This window comes from Haemorhous mexicanus, chromosome 1 (assembly GCF_027477595.1).
Source record: "Haemorhous mexicanus isolate bHaeMex1 chromosome 1, bHaeMex1.pri, whole genome shotgun sequence".
Taxonomy (NCBI): domain Eukaryota; kingdom Metazoa; phylum Chordata; class Aves; order Passeriformes; family Fringillidae; genus Haemorhous; species Haemorhous mexicanus.
Window position 1 is genome coordinate 102,196,437 of NC_082341.1, and position 26,197 is coordinate 102,222,633.

General features: G+C 33.0%; 1 protein-coding gene across 3 annotated transcripts in view; it reads left to right on the top strand.

The window, feature by feature from the left end:
- Window positions 1-26,197, top strand: part of RTTN (rotatin) — a 78,225-nt gene that overhangs the window by 14,035 nt on the left and 37,993 nt on the right. For 2 of the 3 annotated variants that reach the window (XM_059857439.1, XM_059857456.1), the window contains exons 11-31: window positions 1,607-1,777; window positions 3,063-3,275; window positions 4,561-4,673; window positions 5,798-5,924; window positions 6,910-7,035; window positions 9,105-9,224; window positions 10,955-11,094; window positions 11,321-11,492; window positions 12,415-12,514; window positions 13,498-13,586; window positions 15,667-15,784; window positions 16,044-16,140; window positions 16,893-16,961; window positions 17,295-17,483; window positions 18,176-18,415; window positions 18,773-18,917; window positions 19,688-19,842; window positions 21,089-21,308; window positions 22,973-23,101; window positions 24,397-24,504; window positions 25,202-25,360. In XM_059857439.1, the coding sequence (XP_059713422.1) occupies window positions 1,607-1,777; window positions 3,063-3,275; window positions 4,561-4,673; window positions 5,798-5,924; window positions 6,910-7,035; window positions 9,105-9,224; window positions 10,955-11,094; window positions 11,321-11,492; window positions 12,415-12,514; window positions 13,498-13,586; window positions 15,667-15,784; window positions 16,044-16,140; window positions 16,893-16,961; window positions 17,295-17,483; window positions 18,176-18,415; window positions 18,773-18,917; window positions 19,688-19,842; window positions 21,089-21,308; window positions 22,973-23,101; window positions 24,397-24,504; window positions 25,202-25,360 (3,000 nt within the window). The remainder of the gene's footprint in view (window positions 1-1,606; window positions 1,778-3,062; window positions 3,276-4,560; window positions 4,674-5,797; window positions 5,925-6,909; window positions 7,036-9,104; window positions 9,225-10,954; window positions 11,095-11,320; window positions 11,493-12,414; window positions 12,515-13,497; window positions 13,587-15,666; window positions 15,785-16,043; window positions 16,141-16,892; window positions 16,962-17,294; window positions 17,484-18,175; window positions 18,416-18,772; window positions 18,918-19,687; window positions 19,843-21,088; window positions 21,309-22,972; window positions 23,102-24,396; window positions 24,505-25,201; window positions 25,361-26,197) is intronic. The other variant, XM_059857448.1, reaches the window with a different exon arrangement.

The following is a 26,197-nucleotide window of genomic DNA, read 5'->3' on the forward strand; positions in this document are numbered from 1 at the left end:
TAGTTTATTGCTAGTTCTATTGATGGCACTTTTTAAAATGTAAGTTCTTTTAAGCAAGCCTACATTTTAAAATGAGGTAAGTTTCACCTCAAGAAAATAAGCAGGCATTGAGAGAAACACATGTAGGGAAGGGAAACTGAGGGAAAAGCACTGACTACAAATGTTGAACACCAATTTGATGTACATAACAACTTTCCCTTTCTTTACTCCTTATAAACTATCTGTTTAAAATTAGGGAGATAACTGTTCAGATCCAAGACTGGAATTCTAAGATACATGCTGTCCATTTCCTACACAGGAGCTATAGATTCCTGCACAAGTTTCAGATATCTTAACAATGTTGCTTAGCTGAGAAAGAAAAGAGAGGCCTTTTTGGCCCAGCAGGGATTCAAAGCATTAAGGTGCTGTTGACTAAATATTTTAAGTTGCTGAGCACAGTTGGGAGTTGTTATATACATGAATTATAAAATTAGTGAAAACAGATAAAATGATTATGCCTTGCTTTTTTGAAGACAAGTGAAAGCTGAAGCATAAGCTGGCATGGCTCAGGCATGTAACAAGCATACCAGAGTTGCAGACTGAAACTTGTCTAAAGACTTGAATTAGACATACTCTTACGTGTACTTGACTTGTTAGAATTCGTAGAAAATACCACTGAATATGGAGCAATAACAGCTGCAGTATTAGTTAATTAAAATATTGCTTTAAGCTTTCCTATTCTCTTTTTTATAATTGTTAATTTTTAAATTTATAGGACCTATTAGTGAATGAGAATTTTTTCTTTGAATTTAATCTTCCAATCTGTGAAAATCTATTATAATTGATCAACATCATATTAAGTGCTGAAGACTCCTTGCAGAACATTTAATCTCAGAAGCTTAATATCTCTACATCTACTTGTTTTATGATCTGAATCAGTATATTTCATTGCTTATAAATATGTCAAACTACAGGAGAATATATTATATGTATACCATATTGATTATTATTAGTAGTAGGTTTGTTTTAGTAGTATGTTTGTTTCTAGGCAACTAATAAACAAACCCCTGCAAATAAGGTGGGTAATGGTACACAGTTATATTGATTTTTTTAAAATAGGGAAGAGAAAGAAAAAGGTTTAGCTGTTACCTTTGAGAATCAATAGGGATAAAAAACTCTTTGATGTTTTTTACTGTGAATTGGTTTGGGAAGGGTTTTTTTTTTAAGTTTTTAAATATTGAGGTAAAGCTTTATTAGCAGGTTCAAAACAGGAACTTAATATTTCAAGACTGAACTTCAAAACAGGTAAAATTTCAGAAGGTAAAAAGTGTAGTGAGCAGAAATAAAGGTGGTGGGGGGAGAGAAAAGTGGGAGAGGAAAGGGGAAGGAGCAACCAGGAATGGGTAATTATTGAGCAAAGTTTTTAGAACTAATAGTGAAAGTAGACTGAAGTCTAGGACTAATACATAGGTGACAAAAACATTGCTATGTATTTTGTAGCATTTATGCAATTTTAGGTTATGTGGCATAATTGTGCTGATGGTGCTGCATGTGCTGTGTAAACACTGTAAATAAACAGTGATGTTTCATTTTTTTCTAATTATTGTATTTCTGATTTTGTTTTCAGAGAGACAAATTGCTTCTGGTCTTGGGTTTGCTTGGAGAAACTATATTATATCACAAAAGCAATATAAGTGCAGAACAGCCTAAGGTGATGCTGGTGCATCACAGAATGGCATTTATTAGTATTTCACTCTTCACTGTTAGATTGCTCCAAGTACTTCTCCCTGTAGAAAAGGTATGTCATCACTAATTATGAGTGATTGTCTTGTGGTTTTGCATTTCAAGAGAGCAGTAAGAGATGCTTTCCTCAGGGATGAATACTGAGAAAATAGGCCCTTGGACAGAGAAATTAATCTGATTTGCACTGGGTGATGTATGACCACAGATGGCAACTTTGTCCATTCTTCAGTTACCAGTGTATTCTGCAGATTACAAATCTAAAAAAAAAAAATCCCAGAACATTTTTAATACAGTTTTTAAATTAATTTTTGAAATTCAGTATTCTTTTTCCTCCTGTTGTGTTTTTTTCTGATATGATGTATGGTTTGCAAGGCTCTGCTGCCCCCTGCTTGTTTGTAGTATGCATGCAAGTAAGAGTAGGATTATGTAAAATGTAAAATCATCACTGTTATTCTGATGGAATGTAGTAATCAATTACATTTTGTAAATTTGAGTGATTTTAACTGTTCTTTGCTTCCAGTTCTCTTTTAAAATTCTGTTGTAGCTCTTGGGGTTCAGGTTTTTTGTTATTTTTTAGTGGGGAGGGTTTTATTTTTTTTTATTTCAGTTGGGAAGTTCTGATGAAGATTTGGTGAGGTGGAAAGTGTTAGATGTGTAAACCTGAATCGGTTTTAATTTTTTGGACCAGTTTTTAGTGGAGCGTAGCTTTTCCTAGACATTAGTTAATCGGATTAGAAGATTTTCCAGTAATTTTGTACCTGAAAATAAGTGTAGACATACTAATCTAATGACTTTTCATATTTTTTGTCTTTTATGTTCTTGTGTACCTAATGCAAAGTTTCCATTCCGTGTGTAATAGTTTGAACAAAGTTAGTGTATTTGAGGTCAAAATTTAAGTTGAAAGCATGTACACTTGCAATTAAAAGTAAAAGAAAAAACCTAAAACAACAAGAAAAATCCCAGTCCTTAGTTTGCAATATGACCATGTGGAATTGTAGACAGCTTTTTAAAATAGAGAAATAATGGTGGTTTGTGTACTCTCTGCCATCTCGTGGTCAGACAGTGAATTGACTCCGGCCAGCAGTGTGCCTTGCCTGTGCAACCAGTCACACAACTTGTGTGACTGGTTGCAGGTCTGATATTAGGAGTGACATCTAAATAACTATCACTTTTAATGAAGAAAAAAACAGTTCTTCATATAAAACTCATTTAATGAAATGTGTTTCCTAAGTTTTAAGTAACAGCAATAATGATTGTACTTGTTGAATGACTGCAAGTGCTATTGTTGCTTTTTCCGTATTTTCAGGCTGTTATTCTGACAGTTGCTTTCTTTTTCAAAGGCGAGTAAAGTTACACAAAAGGGTTTGCTGAATGCTTTGTTCCTTCTCTCACTGGATATGTCATTCTCCTTGGAATACCCAAGCATGCATGAATCCATTGCAGCCTATCTGGAGCAGATGAGTACTGAGAACTACAGTGTTTATAAGCAAGTTTCAGAAGCTGCATATTCGATTGAATGCACTTGTAGCTTTATGGTTGAAGTTCATAAGGAGGTGTGAAGATTTATTATATAAAATATTTCCTATAGGCAAATTTCTTTCCTTTTGTTTTCTCTCTGGTAAAAATTAAAGTCTAACATAGCAGAAGAAGAGCCCCATATTCTGTATGATGCGAGGTGTAGTTAATTTATATTTGTTTTCATTAATACTAGTCATGATGTTGGTAACAAATCTTATCCAAAGTAAAAACAAAGAAATAAACAATTGGAAATTGGAAGTGGGCACACGAGCTCTTATGGGCAAAGAAAGAAGAAGAGGAAATACTCTGCTTATTTCTATTATTTATACAAGCATATACATATATATATATATCAATATATATCTTGACATATAATACATGTTTATTCATATAATAGACTATTTTTTAATACCTATTAAAATATATAATGTGGGTGTATGTATGTTGTCCAGGAGTTAAATATATCATTCAGAAAATTTTAAATCCCCAGCAGTTTGGCAATTGCAGCTTTAATAAACAACTACTAGACTGGCTGAGGTTTGTGTTTCACTTTGTTATGAATACAACTGCTTTATTAGTTGAGAGATTCTAGCACAGTACTGAAATATTCTTCTCTATTATCCAAATGGATAAGCAATTTTGCGTAATACTGCTTCCATTGATACTAATACAAATGAATAACATCCAGAATATAAATATAGTGCTTATGGTGCTGGCTTAAATCAGAGTTAATCTATCCTTTGTCTAGGCAGGTTCTGATGTTAATAGAAGCAATACTTTGCTCATAAAACTCCCTTTACAATGAAATTTACTCCATCAAATTTAAATGGCTCATGTTTAATGTATTTGGTAAGCAAATATGATGAAGACATATGTACTTAAATTAAAAAAAAAATCTGACTTGTTTATTAATAGTGGTATGTTTAAAGTTTAATAGTTAAATCTTTTATTATGCTTCTCTCACATAAAATACATATTGATTAAAAAATGTGATTTGAAGTGTTTTGTATTCAAAGTGATTTGAATAGTGTTAAAGTGTTCATGCTGTGAAATGTTAGACACATTATACCTACTGAGTTTAACAGAAGTTTATTTGGACTCAGCAGCTGAAGGGCTTTCAGCTCCCCAGAAGAGGTTCTAAATTTTTTTTTGTTGGAATGTATTGGATTAGTTAATTATAAACTTCTCCGTGAAAGACTGAAGAAAAACCTACTTAGTATTCAATTATGATACATTTGGAAATATTGTGCAGTTGTATTGGATACTTTTAATTTTTCTAATTCTGTTAGTTTCAGTCTTCCTCTTCATTTTACTTCACAGGGGGACAAGAATCTTTCTGAATTACTAGAATTGGCAGATCAGGCTTTGAGTAGTCTTCCCTTCCACCTACACTTTCCCTTGCTTCAAGAATGCATTCACATATGCTCAAATATGTGAGTACATTACTATTTAAAATTCTGCTTGAGAAAATGTGACTTTTTTTTTGTGGATAAGGGTTCTTAAATAGGGCCTCATTTCTTTATTCCTTGTAGGAACAATTACTTTCTTTTAGCCATTGAACAGGCTGATTGTGCCATTCTGTGGTGGATTTCTTGAAAACTACCTTTCAGTTGCTAAAAAGTTAATTGTATTCTATGTGCAAGCTTTTATGATTTTGTGTGTAAAGTATGTGATTTATAAGGAAGCAATCTTAAACGCTTTGACTTGTCTTTCAGTTTTCTTGAAAATCCTTTGCCCTATTTGTATAATTGACTTTCATTTTACTTTCAGAAATCCTAAAGTACTTCCTTTATTGTAGATGCTTTATATCACAACATGGCATCTCATTTATTAAACAGCCTATTTTTATTGCTTTTGCGATTTTTCCATGTCTCTAGTTAAAGAATAAGTTACCTTATGGTGCCTGAAAAAGTTCTTGAAGAACAAAAATTTAATTATATACTGGTTCAGAACTTGACTTTTGGGATTGTTTTCAAAAGAGACTGCATTTAATTGCTGTCCAGTAAATGTTCTAAAGGATGAAATGTATAAATGTTTTTCAATGTTCTAATACTTTTAGAATTTATCATGGTTTGGTTGGTGTTTCAGGCAATAGGAAATTCAATTCTTTAACTAATATCAATTCCCTTCATGATAATGAGATGGACTTTAACCGCTATACTGAAAAAATTCTAAAACCACAGGTGTTTTTATAATCATATATATGATCAAATATGTCTACTGAAACTCAATAGAATTTTATATTATAATTTTATATTTCAGATGAAGATCAGTGTTTTTTAGGCTCTTAATTTTGATGAGAGAGTTTTGAAAAATTATGGTCTTTGATTACCTACATGTTTAAAAGAATAAAAATAAAAACATACAAGCACAAAGATTGATACTATGATTTTGGCAAATATGTTGTCATCTCTGAAATTTTTACTGTTTTCCAGAGTGTATACCATTACCGGAAGTGTTTTTCAGAGATTATCCTGAAATGTAACAAGAAAGTTTTTGTAGGCATCTTTAGGTACTGTAAAATAAATTGGTTTAATTAACTATTTTTCATTTTTAGTTGGAAGTCTGCCGAAGCCAACTCATTGCTTCAGGTGAAGGGTCAGAAGTTGCTTCTCCATCTATTGTCTCATCCTTTGTTGAATATAAAAGCTGAAGCCTATCACTGCTGTTTGGAAGTGGTTAAGGTTTGAATTAATGCTTACTTAACACTCTTAGTGTTGCACTCAATAATGCATGTTATATGGTTTTGTCATTAAAAGCATTTTTGATACAAATTCTCTTTACTGTGTTATATGCTGAAAAAGCAGTTTGCTGTTACATTCTTGGTATTAAATCTACTTGGTTAGGTTAGGCTGCAGGTACTGCACTTAAAAATTATATGTAAAGAACGTGTAAATCCTCTTATATGCTCCTAATATTGTTTGTTGTTTTGTTTTCTTTGGGGTTTTTTCCCTGTTCTGGAGCTGTGTTGTGCATGTCTTGTTTTTTTTTTTAACATGGGTATTTTGTCATGGCCTTAGTTTTTTGTAGTGATAGCCCAAGGGATAAAGAGCATGAACTTCCTAAAGGTATGGCTGTACCCTATGCTGGGAATGGCAATGTCATATTTATTGGGTCATTTTGGGTATTCCGTAATATTGGCTTACAAAAGAAAAATAATTTTTGTATTTTGATATAATACTTGAATGAAACTTTCATTTCCTATAATGGATATAATCTATACCTAGTGTGCTTGTAGCACAATCCACTAATATAGAAATATGCTGGAGCTGGTCTCTCTGAAAAACCGCCTATCTCCACTGAATGACACTTGCTCTTTTTGCAAAATTTTTACCACCCTGTTTTACCTTTTTCATATTTTAATCTAATGTCAAACATTGTCTTATTTAATGTAATATACAGGTTTTCAAATTTATTTTCACAATTATTCAAAATAAAACCAAAATTATTTTCTATTTCTTAGTCCTGTGTAGTAACAGGAGTTTTCAATCAGTGATCCAAACAGATTGTGTTTCTTCCAGGGCTGTCATGTTTAGATTTCAAAACTAGTCTTCCAAAGTGCATGGAAAAAGTCTTTTACTGCATGACAACTTTGGTCTGTCTATAGCAACATGTGGTAGTGGAGACTGACTTGAATTTTTAAACTAACCAACTGTATTTTTACTGAAGGACTGTCTAGGTATCCATAATATTGCGAAGCCCGTGCCTTCAGTCTGCCAGGGAGTACATTTTCTTCTGCACCCTAAAGTGTTGTATGAAATCTGCACATTTGGCCTTCAGGAAGATAAGAATGAGGTATGGTGTTTGCTGGCTGCGTTTGTAAGTTGATGTGCACACAGAGTCGGTGTTGATATTCTTCATAGTGGTCTAATGCTTACCTGAAGTTTTGACCAAATATGGTTTCTTGCATACAGAAAAGATATGCAAATAGTAAGGTTGTAGTAAATGGAAGGATTTTTTTTTTATACAATTAATTCAGAGACAAGATAATATTATGTGAATAGGATGCTATTAACTGTAATAAAGACCAATGAAAAATTAAATGTGATTTTTTTTTTTTTTTTTTTACTTTTTTCCTGTAATATTCAGCCCTAGTAAAATGTTGGTATGATGAGAAAGTAAGTATGGTGCTTCACATTTATGGGAAACACGAACTCTGAAGTCTCAAGTTTTGTAAAAGTGGGGTAACCTCTGAAATGGCTGAGGAACAAAAAGACACTTTAAATATGCAAGTCTTTGCTGTAAAATTGTATTTCACCACCACAAACATCTGTATTTAAATATAGTAACTGGACTATTATAGAACTGTTCTATAATGTTGTATAATAGGAACGAATTTCCATTGGGTTCATTTATATGCATGACTGCTTAACATACATCCAGTAGCCTATAGAGCTAAGTAGGGAGTTGTGAGAGGACAGTAAAGTTACTTATGTTCTTTATAACAGCTCCTTTATAGCCGAACTATAATATCCCTACGGTCAGAAAGAACATTGACTACCAAATTATTTATATATTTTTAGCTTATCTACTGCAATGAGATTTTTTTTTTAATTCAGTACTAAGCACAGTTCCATTTAAAAGTGATTTTTTTAGATGTAAGCATTTTAAAGAGAGAAATAAAATGTCTTTGAGAATGTGCTTTGTGTTTATGCTTTGAATGTAATTTATCTTTTGCAAGGAAAGCATTAATTTTGGCTACTCTATTGGGTATGTTATTAAAAAGACAGAGTTTTTTATATTAGTGGATGTTCAAGCAAAAGAAATAGATTTTAATTGATGCTGAATTAAAAGAATCAGAGATAGTGCCTATTTACAAATTTGTCACATTTTGTTTTCTACCTCATAGTGCATTTTTATTATATTTCTAACAAAATAGATTAAAAAACATCGTATCCAAGTATTTTTTAATTTATATTACTTCTTGCTGTATAGCTGCTGTTTAAGTGTTCATAAAGTGTCAGTTTAATCTTTTAGGCATGTGACATTGAGAAAAAAATTGACAAGAACCTTGTATTTCAAGTTAGGCTTTATATTTGCCATATGCTTCTATAAAGCCAGTCTTTCTCTAAAGACAGGCTAGAGTGATATTATTAAAGGCTGTCCTTGTTGCCTGGGGTGAGAGGATTTTTAGCTCTGGCATAAAATGCAGGGTTTTAGCTGCTGAAGGTAGGTGTTTTCACACTATATAAGGAAGAGTTGATTCTGATAAGCTGGACTTTTTTCCTATGTTCCCATTGCATTAATAATTTTAGCTTGTAAATACTCTAATATTACATGTTATGTAGCTTATATACTGGATACATTAATGCAGTGTAAGTGCTGTATCATATTGCTTGTTTGGTTTTGATAGAGAACTTCAGATGAATTATGATGCAGCTTGAAATATTCAGTAGCCTTCTTAGTTTGACTCTTTGCTTCAGGAAAGGGAATTTGCCACGTAATAGGCTTGAAGTCTCTTGTCTTTCTGTGTCTTCAGAAGCATATAATAGACAGGGAATTAAATGCCTCAGAAAGGCAAGATCAGGAAAGAAAAGAGACAGAATTTCTTTTACCTGCAAGATAGAGGGACCAATAGGTGTAGAAGTTTTAAGTAATGATTTATTTTATTTCAGAAAAGACGAACCAGAGTTCTAAGGAGAAAATGATTATGTGCTCTTTAGGCAGAACTATTTGTGTTTTTCTCTTGGAGGCTTTTTGAACAACTTAATATGGAGTTGAACTGATAATTTAAGTGTAGCGTTCTGCAGTAACAATATTTTTTCTTTGAGACATTTTTGTACAACATTTCTAATTACAGCATTGACAAACTGACTTCGACACATTGGTGGTTGCATTAGTGGTTTGGTTTTTTTGTTATTGAGCAGGTGAACTCTACAGCCAAGGCTATTCTGATCTATCTGTTGCAAGGACGGTTAATGATGGAAGCATTGACTTGGAACAAGTTTATTGAGGCCCTCTGTCCTGTTATTCCTGTTTTACAGGTACTTCTAAGTGCTTTAATCTGAATTTGATGTATGCAATCATGTATATCAGGTTAAATAACAGATAGAAGTAGCAGATGGAAAATAGATAAACAGTAGAATACCTACAGATTTGTTCTATCAGGTGTCAAATGGAGAAATGTTTTATAGGTGTTCTAATATCAGCAAAGTTTGTTAGTACACTGAATTTGTAGACACATTTTAGCCTGGTATTACTTGTGCATGAAATTTGAAATGTAGCACAAATGAACCAGTAGTAACTGAGGCTTAAAAGGTTTGAAGATATGAATGGATAATGCAAGTACAGATTAAAGCATTCATAATTACTGGAATGTCCCCCATGTCCTAAATTTGAAAACTGTACCTCCTCTGTAATAATAGTTTCCAGATCTAATACACGCTCCAAAAATAGCAATCAGCCTAAACTATTTTTTTAGATATTTGTTTTTGGTGGTTTTGTTTCCAGTATTATAGAAGTATCCCTTAAGCCTTAGTCTTCATGTTTCCAGCAATGTACAAATTTAATTTTCATTATTTTTACTCTCATCTTGATCTAAATGGAACTTCTGCCTTTCTCAGTTGGATTTTCAGCATAATTGCTTCATCTGGATTCTTTACTGTTCTTTTACTGGTACTTGAAATTTCCTTATTCTGGTCTGCCCTTAGTCTTCCAGATTATTTTGCTGCGTTTGCCTGGTATCTGTTTTTTTGCCTTATTTCTCTCTTAGCTGATAAATTCAAGTATACCTTTTGTCTTCATTTTCCCTAAAAAATCACGCTCAATAATTATACCAACTTACTTGTTTCCCTGCTGTGTGTTCATTAATTGCCTGCGCCTCAGTATTGCCCTAATTTGAAAAAGTAGCTTATATAACTTTTCTCTATATGCAAGTTGCACGAAAATCAAGGCAAAATTGGGGAGAAATTGCAAGTAAGATGGGCCATGAAATAGATGGCTCAGAAAGAAAAATATGTAGAGGAAAGACACTGAGAACTTGAAAGAGAAGGGGGGAAGGGTTATTACAGAGCCTTCTCAAGCAGTCATTAGAGCTTTTTTATGTTACCTGCATATATATCCTACAAATGATTGACATTCAAGATTAAATAGTTGGAGATTTAATATAAGATGTAGGCTAAACTTGTGAGAAATTTTTGAGAGTAGAATTTCCCTCTATTCTGTAGCCTATAGTGGCTTTTTACAATAGATTCCAGAGTAGGGTATGCCAGAGGTCTGTGTTTACCAGATGCATATAAAATGCATTGTATTTTGCTCTACTTTTGAAATGTTTGCAATATCATTACTTGATATAACTGATTCCCTTTTGTCTGTATGTGAAAATGCTTTGATGAAGATCTGAAAATAGAATTTAATGTTTTAAAATAAGTTTCTTGTAGGGACTAAATTTTGTTTATTGAAATGGAAACTGGCCTTACAGAGCAGAATCATGTTAACAGATTGAATGGTGAAGCTTTGGGTCAAAGCACCTCTGAACCATGTGAAGAAATCTTTCATTTATATAAAGGATCATTTTTTTTTTCCACAGAGGAATATTAATCTGCAGAATTTGAATGTTTTCTTAAAAATAACTGCATAGTTGTTTTTTTATATTGCTCCTTCCACACCCTCCCTTAGACCCTAAAATGGAATTGATTACCTTGTCTAATTTGCTAAGTTAATGAGTGGATTTTTATAATTCTGGAAATTTTTGTTTGTTGTTTGTTTCACTTAGGGTTATGCTGACACAAAAGATACTTTAGGTAAATGCATCCTCTCTTTGAGTGAAACAAGCTCTGACAGAGGAGAGGGCATTCTCCCAGGAACTCCCAGACTACAGGCTGCTCTGCGCCTTGTCTTCTCAAAAAAGCAGCTGTAAGTAATGCTCTGGAGCATTTCAGCACATCTTCTCATGTTGATGACAACAATGTCTTCTCCTAAATGTTATGCTGTGTCTGGATTTGAAAGGTTGATTAACCAATTCTGAATTTGGTACTTCCACCCCATATTAACTTTTAAAACTAATTAATCTCTAACTATACAGCTCAACTTTTCCAGAATGAGTGCTTTATATATTTACATTAAGTATTTGTTCATTTAGGGTTCGTTCTGTAGCTGCTAAACATTTAGCATTCCATGTTCTTAATGAAGAAGGGGCAAACCTGAAACGCCCGTGCCTGAATGGTAATGTCCTTTCCAGCATTTCAAACTTATTCATTATAGAGGGAGTTTTGGAGCTAAAATTGGATGATAAAGTGAACTCAATAATTAAGGTTAGTAAACTCTCTAAATTTTGCTCTTCTACCTGTCCAGCCTCTGAGTTTCCACTTTCAGAACGTTGCAATATTTTATACAAATTGCCTTGCTTCATAAAAAGAAATCTGTTGTGTATTCTTTCTGTGTGCACTGAAACAGTAGTTCTTATGCTACCATTTGCAACACTAAGAAAAAAATAATTCCTTTTTTTCTTCTCTGCAGAAAAGATTTGATTGCAGAGAACACAGGCCTGGTCTGTTCATAGCAATTTCATTCTGCATGGATAGAGTTTGATTTTTTTCTAGATTTTTTTCCTACATTTTTTCTCCACAAAACAAATTTTTACTAAAACAGACACAAATAATTTTTAATATGAAATATTTTAAAACAGATTGAAAACTTATGTCTGTGTTTACCTAATGTTGCTGCTGTTGCAAAGTGTAAAGCAAATCATGAGTGTATGACTCAAGAAAATACCTCTTTTTTTACTTTCTGATTTCTCATCTCCCTTTTATTCTCCTTTCTTCCTTCCCTTCAATACTTTCAGATTAAGAATATGATATGCAAATGCTTAGATGCTTGGCTCCATTGCCATCAAAAAGTCAGTCCCCTTTACAGACTTTAAAGCATGTTCTAGCATTTCTGTATAGTGTTAAGATTCTGCAGTCCTATATAAATTAGGCGTTATTTATTAGAAGTCTGCAGCTATGATGCACTAGAAATGGTTTGGTTTTCATATTCCACAGATGTTATTAGAGATTGGTTACAATCTTTTTGCAACACTTCTTCTTATATGTATCTAGTATCTAATCAAATACATTCTAATAAAGAATTAAGACATTCTTTTCTACTTCCTGTTAGGAAATTTGGCTGGTATCCTTGTATCCTTGTTTTGCATCCAGCATACTGGATGCAAATCTAATATTGTTTTACTTTTAGGCAGAAACTGTTGAAAAGCTGTATGATATTTTGACTTCTGATGCTGTTGACCTAGTTTTACGGAAGTCTGCAGCTGAGCAGCTGGTTGTTATTTTAGAAGGTAAAATTCTTCAGAAAATTTGTATTCATGTGCTGGTCATTTGTGAGCTTGAAGTTTTGCTAGGTTGTCTGTATGCTTGTGCTAAGGGTCCTCTTTGCGATTTTTATTTCATGAATTTTGGTAAAAAGAAGTGATTGAATTACAATGCAAGTAAGCAATTTTAGAGCAATTTCACTTGGTGCATAACTGCAGAGTTTCAAAGACAGCTTGATGTCTTTATATACTCAAACTCTAATTGAGTAATGTTTTCTTCAAGGAATTTGGATTCTAATGAGAGCACATAAATTCTTCACCATGGGAGGTGAAATCTTAGATAATATTAAAAATAGTCGGAAAAATTGCCACAAAAATGAGGAAGTGTATCTACTTTGTCTCATAAAACATATGTACTTATGACTGCAAAAAATTTCAGATGTTTCAAAATTTGAACAAAACATAGGATGAAATTGTGAAGGAAAAAATGCAGTCTTATCAGGACAAATTTCATATGAAGGATCACTTTTTAGTTATTAAAAAACAAATAAACCAACCCAACCAATTCAAATGTCATACCTTTTTGCTGTTTATGTTGTTGAATATTCTTAAACCAGCTACTTTAAATGGTGATATCAGTGGAAAATACTCTCATGGTGGTTAAGTAAATACCATTTTCAATTCTATAATAAATGGTTAAAGTGTTTTAAAATATTTGAAGTGACATACTTGTTTGACTAAAATTGAGTTGCATTGGGATTACTGTAATTTTTCAGTGTGGAATTCTTGTGGGAATTTATGTAATGTGTTTAAGAATCTGGTGTTCAAGAGGCTCCTATAGTCAGGTAAAAATACTTGGAGAAGACTTTCTTTGCTAGAGATCTGAATTACTGTTAATTGATTGGTAGTATTAGAAACTTACTGTAGATAGCAAGGGTTTGTAATCTAAGCATTTTTTATTAAATTTGTGTGGAACCAGTCATTCTTGCTGTCTTTTGCTTTTCCTACAGATACCAAAATGCATGACATTCTGAAAAAGTTAGGTGTGATAGAAAAGATACTGGCCTACCTTAATGAGTGTGTACACGTGGATGGCAAGGTAAAAGTACTGTTAGATGTTCTTCTGCAAGCATTGCACAGCATGACAGCAGCAGAGTCTGCCTTTTTCTAGACTTGCAACACTTTTCTTTGTGCATTAATACAGGTGTTTAATAACAATTAAAATATGTATTTTGTTCTAGTTTTGATGATGCATCTCTCTTAATGAGAGAAGATTGGTTTCCCTACCTATGAGAAGAGTTAGCCAGAGAATTGTGTACAGTGAGGTTCTGGAATGTGCCAAAAATTCCCTGAAAACTATTTCAGTAGAGTACAGGAAAATTTTAATGACTGTTAAAAAGCAAAATGTTATGCATAATAGTCTCTATTAAACTTAAATTTTGAAGGAAATTATATTAAAAATAAGATGCAATTGTATGATGTGCTATTGTAAACGTGTCAGGTTGAATTTCAGGTATAAATAATTTTCTGACCAATAGAAGATCACTTCACCAGGGAGGATCTCTTGGTGTAGATGATGGAGCTTTCTGTTTTTGTAATATATGGGTACTCTGATGCTTGAGTTATTTTTTTCTGGAATTCATTCCTTGAAATCCTTTCATGTAAGCACATTTAAACTAGAAGGTGCTCAACGTAACTTCAGTAGATAAAGTTTTTTGGCTTCTTGGCAGTATTGTTACTGCATACCAGCAGTCGAAATATTGATGTTTTTTAAGAAATCATTAAAATTTTCATGTAGTAATGGCTTTTTTTCCAAAAATGTTCTAGAGAAAAGAGCTGCTTGATATTTAGTGGACTTGCTTTTTTTTGTGTCAAAGTAATGAAAATTACTTCTTCAGAAATAGCAGATTTTCCCCCAGATTATCCATAGCTAAGATTATCCCTATAGCATTAAAGAATGTCTTGTCCAATTTACGATCTCTTGTATAGAAGTACTTCAGTAAGCTGTTCTAATACAGTTGAAGAAATTGAAATATTGGGTTCCTCAGATTTCTGAATATAGTTTTTTTTTTTTTTAATGTCAATTTTATAGTACCTTCTTTAGAGAGAGAAAGTAATGCAACTGTTGGTTTGGTTTGGGTATAGAGTAGATACTGCTCAATAATAAAGAAGGACAAGCATGGGAAATATATTGCCCTGAGCAGATTCTTCATAATCAAGTAAGAGTTTAGGATGAACTTTATAAAGGGCTAAAAATAATACTTTAAAGTTTAATTTAATCCAGGAAGGGTGCAGGCAACATCTCTCTAGGGCGTGTGACATTAGGACACTATCCTGAGGGAATCTAGTCCAGATCCTTGGTTCTCCCCTTAAATGATTTTTTTAAAATTTACTAATAAAATCAATATCAAAGAAAAATCAACAAAAAAATCTTACGTGTTCTTAGAAAAGTGGCCATTGAGAAAAGAAAATAAAAGAAGTTGTAGAAATAAAAATCAGCATCTAAAAAAGGCTTTATATATAACTGTGCAAAAGATTCTTTCAATACTAAATAAGTAGGGGCTTTCATTCATGTGGATTGAAAATAAAATGTATTTGTTGATGCTGTTTACAAAACAAATTTTAAAGGCAGAAACTCATAGGTAAAGTAATGATACTGTGAAAGAAATACTCTCTTCTCATTCTTAGGAGCTGTGACTTTGGTTGTATTTTTGGCCATTGTTAGTACTTTGACTTTTAGGAAACTGCTTTCTATTCTCATGATCTGACAAACTGGGACCCAGAAAATTAGTGTGATATGATAAACTATTTACATTTTTTTTTTAATTAATAAACTTAGATGGTTGTAAACACTTGGTGTTTTTTTAAATCCTTCAGCTTACATATATATGTCTTAAAATTCTATAATTTGAAAGCAAAGGTTGTAATTCTGTTATGAAGCCAAATAAAGACAAATAAAATTACCATCAATTAATAATAAAATGAATCAAAAAGTAAATATTTTTCTTTAAGAATGAGATTGTCATCTAGCTGAAACGTGCTTGTCTAAGGAAGTTCTAGACTTCTCTTTTACAAATGATGGAATATATTACTTAATAGTGGGACAGTCTGTGTAAAGTGCATCATAATAAATTTTACTGATAGTTGTATTTATTTAATCTTTTTCTCTGTTCCTGCAGCTAATGGAATCCATAGTGGTACCGTGTCTGACACTCCTACGCAAAATTGTGTGTGCTGACCCAGCTGTTCGCCTGTCCCTAGCACAGGAACCTTCTCTACTGCTTTTGCTGTTCAGAGGTGAGAACTGTGTTTCCACGGTAATACCCCTGTCAAAAGATGGTTAGATACCTTCTTAAGAACTTTGGATCACTTCATGGTATCAGATTCTGATATTTAAATGATAAATCACAGTGTGCTAGTTTTCCCATGTTGTGGCATGTGTTGAAAGTGTTGGCAGGAAACTGTGGAAAGCAGTTTCTTATAACTAGTGTTCTTCTATGTAGCATTAGGTATCAGTTTTTTCTTAACATGTTTTAAATATCTTTATTTTATTCAGTTTCCCTGATACTCCAAAGTGATTGTGCTGTTTTAACTGAAACTGCAGTATTGCTTTGTCTTCTGTTATTTGATGAAGTAGCAAGAACAGAAACATGGTATGAAAATCCACTTGTTTAATAGCATACTGTCTAGACAAATTTTAAGTTTTTAATAGAAATAAATTTTTATATATCTCCAGACAAGTTGTGCCCCAAACTGTTATAGATCCAAAATTGCATATTTATAGTCCAGTTTGTTTCGATAATTGGGTTACATGCTCTGGAGGCCTACATGACATATATTTGCACTATGAATACCTTAGTGTTAATTTTAAGTTTATCTTTCAAAAAACCTTGATTGGTCTGTAATCCATCTTTTCCATGAATGGAACCTATACAAATCAAATAGCTAGCTGTAGAAATGTTTTTTTAACTTAATTAGAATTCTTCTATTTATTTTAGCTTTTAAGTGTAGCAGTTGTCTTTAAAGCAACAGTCCTCTGCTTATGATATTTTATTATTTAAAACCTGCATGTGCATGAAAAATGTGCTTTTAGAATTCACACATGTGAAATATACTGAAAATACTTATAATGTGTGGTTTTTCCCTAACAGAAAAAGGGAAATAAGTATACAGAGTTTTTAATGTACAGTATGTCTCCAATAAATATTCCATATCGGTGTGTTTTAAGAAATATCTTTATAGTGGATAATCATGAAGAAATATTGTTCATTAATACAAATTATTCACCAATGGGTTACTAAAGATCTAGCTAAAGGGAGAAATAAGAAGGAAATAATGTGTGTAGTATTAGGAGAAAATCAAATGTTAAAATAGAGCGTAATAACTATGACTTAATCTCTTGCAGGGCTGATGGCATAGCCAGTAATAATACTGAGGTACCTGCCTTCAGTTTACCTGTTGCTATTGTTAGAAGGTATGTGTGTGTGCTGGCTGGTTGGTTGGTTGGTTCATTGGTTTTCATTGTTTTACGCTTAACTGCTGATTTCCATTTGCTGTCCTTCCTGAAGTATGGAAGTGGCAGAATGAAAGGAAAACTTGATCAAAGCATTTTTATGATGATGAAATCAGCATTTTTAAATAGGGATTTTTTTCTCCATGTCTTTTGTTCTCTGTAAAAGAGTTTCAAAAACTTTGTTTGCAAATTTACAAGCTGATTGTAATAAAGCATTTCATTTAAAAATGCACAAACAAAAAACTCTCACCAACAACTTTAAAAAAATTGTTCTTGTTATTTGTGTATTTTTAGGTATCATCTCCCACTCAGGATCACTGCTCATCATGTAGTTAGCCCTAATACTGTCGTGGTGCCATTGTCTTCTGAGTGCTTGGCTATGAAACCCGTGGCAGATATGCTTAAGATGGCTTGGAATCTGTCATGGTACCATGGGATTGAAAACCTACTGCAGCTGGCAAATTATGAGAAGGAAACAGAAACGTGAGCCATTTTATCTTTCATTTTAAGTCCCAATATATCTCAATTAAATTAGTGTTTCATGAAGTTTAAATAGGTTTTCAACTTCAAACAGCAGTTCAAGCTGTTACTTGTTTGAGAATGCTGTCATTTAAATGTAAAGGATCACATCCTAAGAGGATGAAGGTATGTTGTCACAACTAATGTTTTACCTAAATTGCATTTTTACATGAAGTCTAGAGCTTGATCTAACTTTTATTGATAGCCAGGGTAATTCCAGAAAATTTTAAATGGGCTCTGTGGCTGTTTTTCTTTATAGTCATTAGGGTTTCCTAGGAAACTGACTCTTGTTTCCTACTATGTAGACCCCCAGCTATAAAGTTGCATGACTTTCTCTTGATATTCTTGAAGGTTTAAATTTCAAATAAATATTCTTAATGGTAATACTAAGAATTAGTATTTAGGTATCATTTTTCCAAAGAACTCCAAACACCTCATGATTTACATGTGGTGATGTTGGTTTTGGTTTTGTTTTAGTTTTTTGGTTGGTTTGGTTTTTTTGAAGGTTTAGTGAAGGAAGAATTGGCTAACAACGATGTTTTAAGCCAATTTCTGTTTTGTTTTCTCAATTAAGCAGGAAGGGGAAGAAGTCAATACTCTCTGAAACAGTTTGTAAAGATATTGTCTGTTAATAATTTTTCTCTATGCCTTTTCAGATTTTTAGACTCACTAAAACTTTCCTCAGAAGACATTCTTATATTGAAAATAACTCACACAAACTGTGGGCTGCAGGATTGTCTTAGTTTGATCATTCAGGCAGCATCCCACAGGGATGTTAGAACTGCTCTCACTAGGCTTAGCTTCTATGTCCTGAATGACAGACTTGCATTAAAATGTGATTGTGGGCCTTGTGGAGCCACTTTGAAAAGCTTTGTTTGGCAGAAAGCAATGAACAGGTAAGCTATGGACTACAAGAATCCATTAAAGGTTGTTATACTAAATTAACTTTTTATTTCCTATGTGACTCTGCTCAGATTTCTCTACAGTTTACTAATCAGAATTCCATTATTACCATATGCAAATAGATTTTTAAATATGCATAACTATTTTGCATAATAATAACAACAACATTAACAGTATATTGTATATATTTGTGTATCATGGGCTAATACAATGCCATGCTTTCTATATGTGTAATATATGAATTTACTTCGTATAATTTAACATTTGCAGTAACTCCAGTCCTATTAGCCTGAGATTTTAAATGCTCTTTAAAAAAGGTACAAGTATGAAAGCTTTTATTTGTATTGCAGGTTTCTACAAGTGCTTCCAGCTTCAGTGGAGGATGAAAAGCTTTTGGTAGATGTCATAAGATTTTTAAACAAATTGCTTAGAGAGCAGAAATCAAATCTGGAGTCAGACCATCTAAAGTGGATCTTGAAATCATTGCTTAAAAATGTAAGAATGGGGTTGTTGTACATACTTACATGATTTGATTGACCACATAACTGTACTTGCACACACCTGTGCCTACCTGCAGAGCTGCATGAGGATGTGCTGAGCTACATAGCTACAAATGTATAACTTAAGTAAAATGCAAAAACATCCATTGTATACAAATACAGTCTGCATGCACTTGTATTTTCCCATTTGCAAATACAATCTAAACATTTGTGGAAAAATGGAGATTTAATTTCAATTACTTATAGAGTACTGGTACTTCAATTTATATTGCTATCTGGGAAGCCTATCAATTTTTTTAAGCATGACCCATTCAATACATTAATATAGAACCTTAAAGCCATTTGATTTGAAGTCTTTCAAGCAGCTGAGAAGTCCAAAATGCAGTCTGAACTAATTTTGTTACTGTGTTTTCTGGTTTTTTGTGATCTATTTTTTATTGCTGCCTATTACTGTATTACTTTGGGTTTTCTTTCATCCTTCATAATACACTTCTTAATGCCAAGATATTTGAAAGGCCTTAACAGTAGATTCTTTTATGGCATTTAGTAGATTCAAGATTCAAGTTAGTGGTAGGATTATAGGAATTATAGGAATTTTTCACTAAACTTTTTGCAGTTACTGCTTAGTTAAGTAATCATGGAATTTCTGGTTTATAATTTATGTGATTTGTAAGTTCTCAACAGAAAAAATTTGCTTTAATGAAGGCATTAAGAGAGGATTTAAAAATGCATTATGTGACTGTGTTTTTTATTCTTTTCTTTTAGCAGCCAAAATCCCTTACGGGCCTCCTGGTGCGACCAGAATCCCAAGTGCAGGATGAAATGGATGAAGCGCAGGCTGCTGTCAGGCAACGACTGGATAAAGAACTCATTCGTCTTTTTAACCTGGTGTTAGTTTGTTCCATGTCTCTGACTGACAGGTACAGTGCAAATGGACCTGCCTCTGTCATTCTGACTGGGCATCATAACACCTATTGCTGCTGAATTTTGGTCACCATTTGAATGTCATTACATCACGGCTCAATTGCTCTGAACCGTGAATATACACTCTTGAAATGAAGATCAGCATTGGACATTCCCTTTGACTCTGAAATCTGGAAATTAACCAGGAAATTTGAAAGACAATGTGCTAGTGGTCATTTAGCAAATGGATGATTAAACTGATTGCATGGAGAAGATGGGCTATTTCTTTTTTGCTGCTGCAAATTTGCATGAGCAAATGGTAACTTCATTGATTTTGTAGCATGTATTTATAGCAAAGTAAAACATTGGAATATTGGAAATAGCAATGAATGTTTATTTTCATTGAACTCCTTTTTGGCCTATTTGCAACAGCTACTTTTAGCATGAAGCTCCAACCTTTTTCTGTCAATTGAGCAAACACAGAAATTAATTTACATTATATTTTCTTCACATTTCTCATAAAACCTTTCCCATCCTAAATCTCTCCATCCACATGTATCCTAAGAGCTACTAAAATTGTAGTTTAAGATAATATTTGATTACTTAGTGTCACAATATTTTTTGTGAAAATATTTTCAGAATGTTGTCTTTTTCATTATTTCCACTTGGTTATTTTCTAAAAGTTTTGACAGTGGGAAAAGGGCATATTATAGAAATCCGTGCTAGTTATGTATCACACACTCCTATATTTTTTATCTGCTTAATTCTAGATTTACTGGTTTTTTGCAGGAAATGTTTTTAAACTTGTCTCTTGAATCAGATCAAACTTAAGTGTAACAGGCCATACATTTAAGAGTTGGACTTGACAATCCTTGTTGGTCCCTTCCAGCTTAGAATATTCTAGACACTGTGTGATTCAGGAACTACTGAGTTTTGCAGCTCTTCTCAATGTGTCATCCGTTGTCCTCAATCTCTAGCTCTTTTTTTAGCGTGCTCCTTAATAATGAGTTTTATCTCATTTGTCTTTTTTTAGTTAAGCAATTTCATTGTAATCAGATGCAATGCTTTCAGAACTGGGGTAAAGCTAGAAATGTCAAATTTGATTTCATATTGCTCTGTGCATAATGTAATATTAAGTAATTGAGATGCTGAGCCTCACAAGCTAACAGTAAGAAGAATGAGCCATTGGCCTTTTTCAAAATGATTCTTGCTAACAGCTTCATATTGATGGTTCATCTGTTTTGTTTTTTACAATTAATCCAGAGAGGGCTTGGAACTTGCTGGCTCATTCAGAACAGAGCTGGCTCTGAAGCTGCTTCAGTGCTTAAGGCTAACAGATGCACCACATTTTTATGGACTCCCGTCACTGGAGAGAACGTTACAAGGAATGGTTCATGTTACTGCACTTCCAGGCTGGAGTTCCTATTCTGCTGCAGTTGAACCTGTCACAATTTGTAAGAAATATTTAACAGGTCTTCTTGAGGTGAGTAGCTTATGTTCTTACTTAGCTTTTGGTTTGAATGCTGGTGAAGAACTGTGTAACTAATGACACTATGCTTTTTACGGTGTACTTCTGGTGAATGTTGTCAGTAGTTATAGGTGTGGGAAAGATGCTTTTTCCTGCTAAGTAAATAGGAATGATATGGAGACTAGATTGAGTGATGTGTGTCTGTAGTTGTGAAGATTGGTTGTATTACATGTGCTTCCATCAGTGGTTTAAGAGGTAATACAAAGTGACTGGAGTTTTAAGCAAGATAAAAAATATATGTGGTTTTTTTAATAACTGAAACTCCAAGAGGAAAAATCCAAGATAACTTCCCCCAGGCAAAATCCACATATGAAAGGTGGTCTGGGAGAAGATGATTAGCTTGTTGAGTAGGTTGTTAACACAGAGAAAGCAGAAAAGAAGTAATTCAAGCTGCTGCAGTTCCTTGAAAGACAAAATTTCATTTTTATTTTCAGTGTTCTTCTATGTTTTCCAAATCCATGGACATGGTGGACAGCTACATTTTAGGAGCTTTTGCTCCTAAAATGATGTCTTTTGAAAACTCCAGCCTTCTTAAAAGGAAAAGCATAATGCTGACTTTCTGTTTAACAGAATTAACAACTTCAGTAATACACTTTTAGAAGTTTTTAGTTCAAATACCAGTACATCTGATGAAGAAAAGATACAGTGTTTTAGGGGCCTTAACTTGCCAAGATTTCTTGAGTAGAAGGAAGTAAACATTTTAGACCTGTTTTATTAGATGAGCTCTGTCACTTGAAGTGTAGACTAAAAATGGCACTAAGGTTATAGATGTTGTCATGCAAATGAACGAATATTACTGGAAAATATAATAATAAATATTATGGCATGCAATCAATTTGTGATGTGTAAACTCTTGTTCAGAAGAATTAGGCAGTTTTATTTGACCTAAATATGAAAGTAAATGTGGGTTTCTTTTGGAGAAGAATGGAGAAAGTGGGTATAAAAAAACTTCTGCAGGCTGGGACCCTGAAAGGAAGAACAACAGCAAAAATGCAGAGGTTTAAGTCACTGTGTTTTGTGGAGAAAAGTAAATCTAGAAGTGTATCTTCTAAGATTGTTTTTTTTAAAGTATTTTGGGGCATATTTTGTTGAAAGCAGCATGCCTTTTAATATGCATGGTTACTTATTTGGTCAGACAATTTATTTTATGTTAGAATCCACTGACCTTTATTTCTGTCTATTAGTATTTGATATAGAAAGCTGATAAATTTCTTCAAATCACAATGAAATATATATTCACTTTCTATTGAACACTTGAACACTCTTGAATTTTGAAAAGAAATTTTATTTTTAATTCCAGACATAGCAAAAGAAAACCAGGGTACAATAAATGAACTTTCAGGTCCATGGAAAGAAATTTTCAGGTTTCTATTCAACTTAGAGCTTACTATGAAGCTTTGATTGTAATCTTAATTTGAAAAAAAAAATCAAAAAACCACAGATGTTCAGAAGTTTAAATGTACAGGAGCCCCTGACTCAGAAATAAAGAAATTCTTACAATTCAGCTAGAAATCTATCAACTTTTCATGAGTTTAAATTATGATTTAGTGTGTAAGACAGTTTGTACTCTGTGTGCTGTTTACAGTAAAGCTGTTATGACCTTGTACCCCCACTCTTAGGTCATCTCATCGTTTTATGTTGAGTGGGGAGGAAATGCCATGTCCTTCATGGGAAAAGGGGTGACAAAAAGCACAGTCCTTTGCTTGCTTCACTTATCTCATGAAATGATGGCTCAAGCCAAGGATATGGTGAGTGCATTCCAGTTGTTGTTATCTCATCACTGGTGAAGGCTATGCAGAGTGATTTTAACTGCTGAAGTTCAATGCTAACTTTCTGTCATGGTTTAGGAATGGTACTCTCCAACTGAGTAGAACTCCTAAAGCCACACCACTGCTTACTCTTCCCTTCCCTCCAACTGGAAGCACAAAAGACAAAAAAAAACCCACATTGATCTCATTTGGTATATAATCTTAGATAAATGTACAGGATATAGTATACAGAATGAAATTTTTTTGTAAATAATTCTGTGGATTTTGAAAGGCCTTCTTTCAGAAAAAGTACAATTTCCTTTTTGTAAAAAAATGAAGCATCGGGATTTTCTTTAGGATGAATAAATATAAGAATTTATAGCATCATTATTTCTTCAGCCTCACAGACAACGGACTTTCTAACCTGTGTTTAAACGTTCATATAACATAGGGCTTTCATGATTGTGTGTGTGTATATATATGTATATAAATGAAAAACTATGTACATACATGGCAAAGGGATTACCAGATAAAAGGAGCTAGCATTACATACTAGCAAAATTCATATTGTGCTTTGTGTTCATGTACATGTTTGAGGGCTAGATTTGTCAGTTTAGTAAGATAGCCTTTATCCTGAAGCAGTTGAAGCAAATTCAACAATTAAGTATTATTTATAAGAATTAAAATGCAGTCTTACTGATATCTGTTATAGCCACAAATGAAAACCTTTCTTTATGATCAAGCATGCATGCAACTAGAAATTGCAGTATACCTGCTTCTCCAAATTCCAGGTATCTCTTTCTTCGCTTCTCTACTAATTTTTCAAGATATTAGGTACTGGAAGAGTTTATTAAAATTGGGAGGGGACAGAGCTTTGAGTACACTGCAGGGAGATAGCAGCCTCCAAAGTCTTAGATCATAAATGCATAGATGAAGGTGTGGACTCGATTTTTTTTTTTAGTATCATTTTTATAGAGAAATATGCATAGTAGCATAATGATAAGTTTTATTTTCTTGTGTTTCTTAGTCATGCTCTGTGTGTATGACAGTGTTACTGTTTAGACTGTACTAATAATTTTTAGTCTCAAAGAAATTTTAAAACCCGGCTGTTGTTTACAACCAATGTGATTTAGTGTCAAATCCTTATGAAAAGAGAAGTACAAAATTATTCTTCCTCTGTGCAATTAGTGTTATACAAAACTGTTTTAGTAGTTGTTGGTATCTCACACTGTTAGTACAGTGGTATGGGTTGAAAGATTTATAAAATAATTTCTTGTTTTCTGTTTTCTAATCAGGACTGGATATCTCTTTGGTCTTTGCCGTATGATAGTGGTGAAGAACAAGTTCTATCTCATCTAGGTCTGGCATGGCTGGTTCCTTTATGGGTAGATAGAGATCCTGAGGTTTGTTACTGTGATATTAACTTCATATCTTATTTTGACTCTTAAGCATTTGAAAATTTTTGATTCATTAATGTATTTAATAGTAGAACTGCTGTTCCGAATTATTTAAAATGTTACTAACTCTATCCCAAATAGCAGTAATAATACAGTAGGAAGAGTGTTTCCATATAAGCATCATCTGAGAAATCCTTCCTTATATCTTATGTCTTCTATGCTTTCATTAGTCATCACTATCATGATTTCACTGGCAGTTTTCCTTGTCATTGCTGGAACTTAGCTGCAAAGCAGAAACATTTACATGAACTAAAAATTCAGAGCAAATGTATTTAATGGGAATCTGTTAAATTACATGAGTTTGCTAAATGGACCTATTTTCAAGTGGTAAAATATGAGGAATATTAAAGACTATCTTACTTAGTTTTGAATACTTAAACATAATTTTGTTTATTTACTTTGTGAATAAACACAGAGTGAATTTAGATGTGGTTGTGAGTAGAGAGCAAGAGAAATACAGGAAAAGAGGTTGTTACTTTTGAAATTATTCCCTTAAACTCCAGATTCAGTTGATAGAGATTGTTACTTTTGAAATTATTCCCTTAAGCTCCAGATTCAGTTGATACAACTTAATAATAATAAAAAAAAAGTATTGCTAACTACTGTAAGAAATACCACTTTCTGTTGTGCTTATATGTACTAGGTCAGATTTACAGCACTTGGAATAGGATCAGCTCTTACATCTCTTGAAACAGGATGTATTGCTTTAGCAGAAAGCTGCCAGAATATTTCAGGAGGCCTGTGGGGAACGGTGATAAACATCCTTCTGGATCAATCTGAATGTAGCATGGTACGCAGGGAGGTATGTTTCTTGTGTCCTTCTGCTGTTGTAGATTGTTAATTTGTAGATTTTGATTATGGAGAAAAAAATTTTGTATTTTTATAGTATATATCCATTATCTGACGCTGCACAACATCTGCTGCTTTGTAAGTTAAACACTACCTGATTAATAGAAATGTTTAGCTGCTTATTTAGGAATTGCATAAGAAGGAACAAATACAGATTACTTATTTCAAAACAGAAATGACATAAACAATACAAGTGAACTCATAAAAACTCCTAAGGCTTACTCAGTAAGATAAATAGATTGCTAAAGCATAACTAATCAGCCTGATTTTAATCGCTGGTTTGTAACATCTATGAATGCTTTGGTACAAACTCATTACCTGATCTGCAGTAAATATGTGGTCATTGCAGACATGAACTAATCTAATTTGTCTAGGCACTAAGTTTTACTGGTGAGAATTGAAGGTCTGTACTATGGTAGAATAACACTAGGATTGTATATAGATGGATTTAAGCTCTGTACATTTTATTTGCAATTTTTTTGCAGCTCTAGTTGTAAGGTTTTCCATCTGTTCTAATCAATAAGAAAAGCTCTGACACTTGGTGACTTGGTTTTTCCTCAGCTCTACTGCTTAACTAATTTTATTTTCCAAAGTAATATTTGAAATTATGTCTCGAAATGCCTTTGATAATGTGTCCTTCATTATTTTATTTAACTCCAAATTGTGTCTTAATGATATTCTCTTAAGATTCACATCATTGACAAAAGATTGACAAAATATTTAAAAATAATTTCAAGCCATGCACAGACATGTGAAGTGTGTGTAATATAAATTAGAAAAATAAGCATTC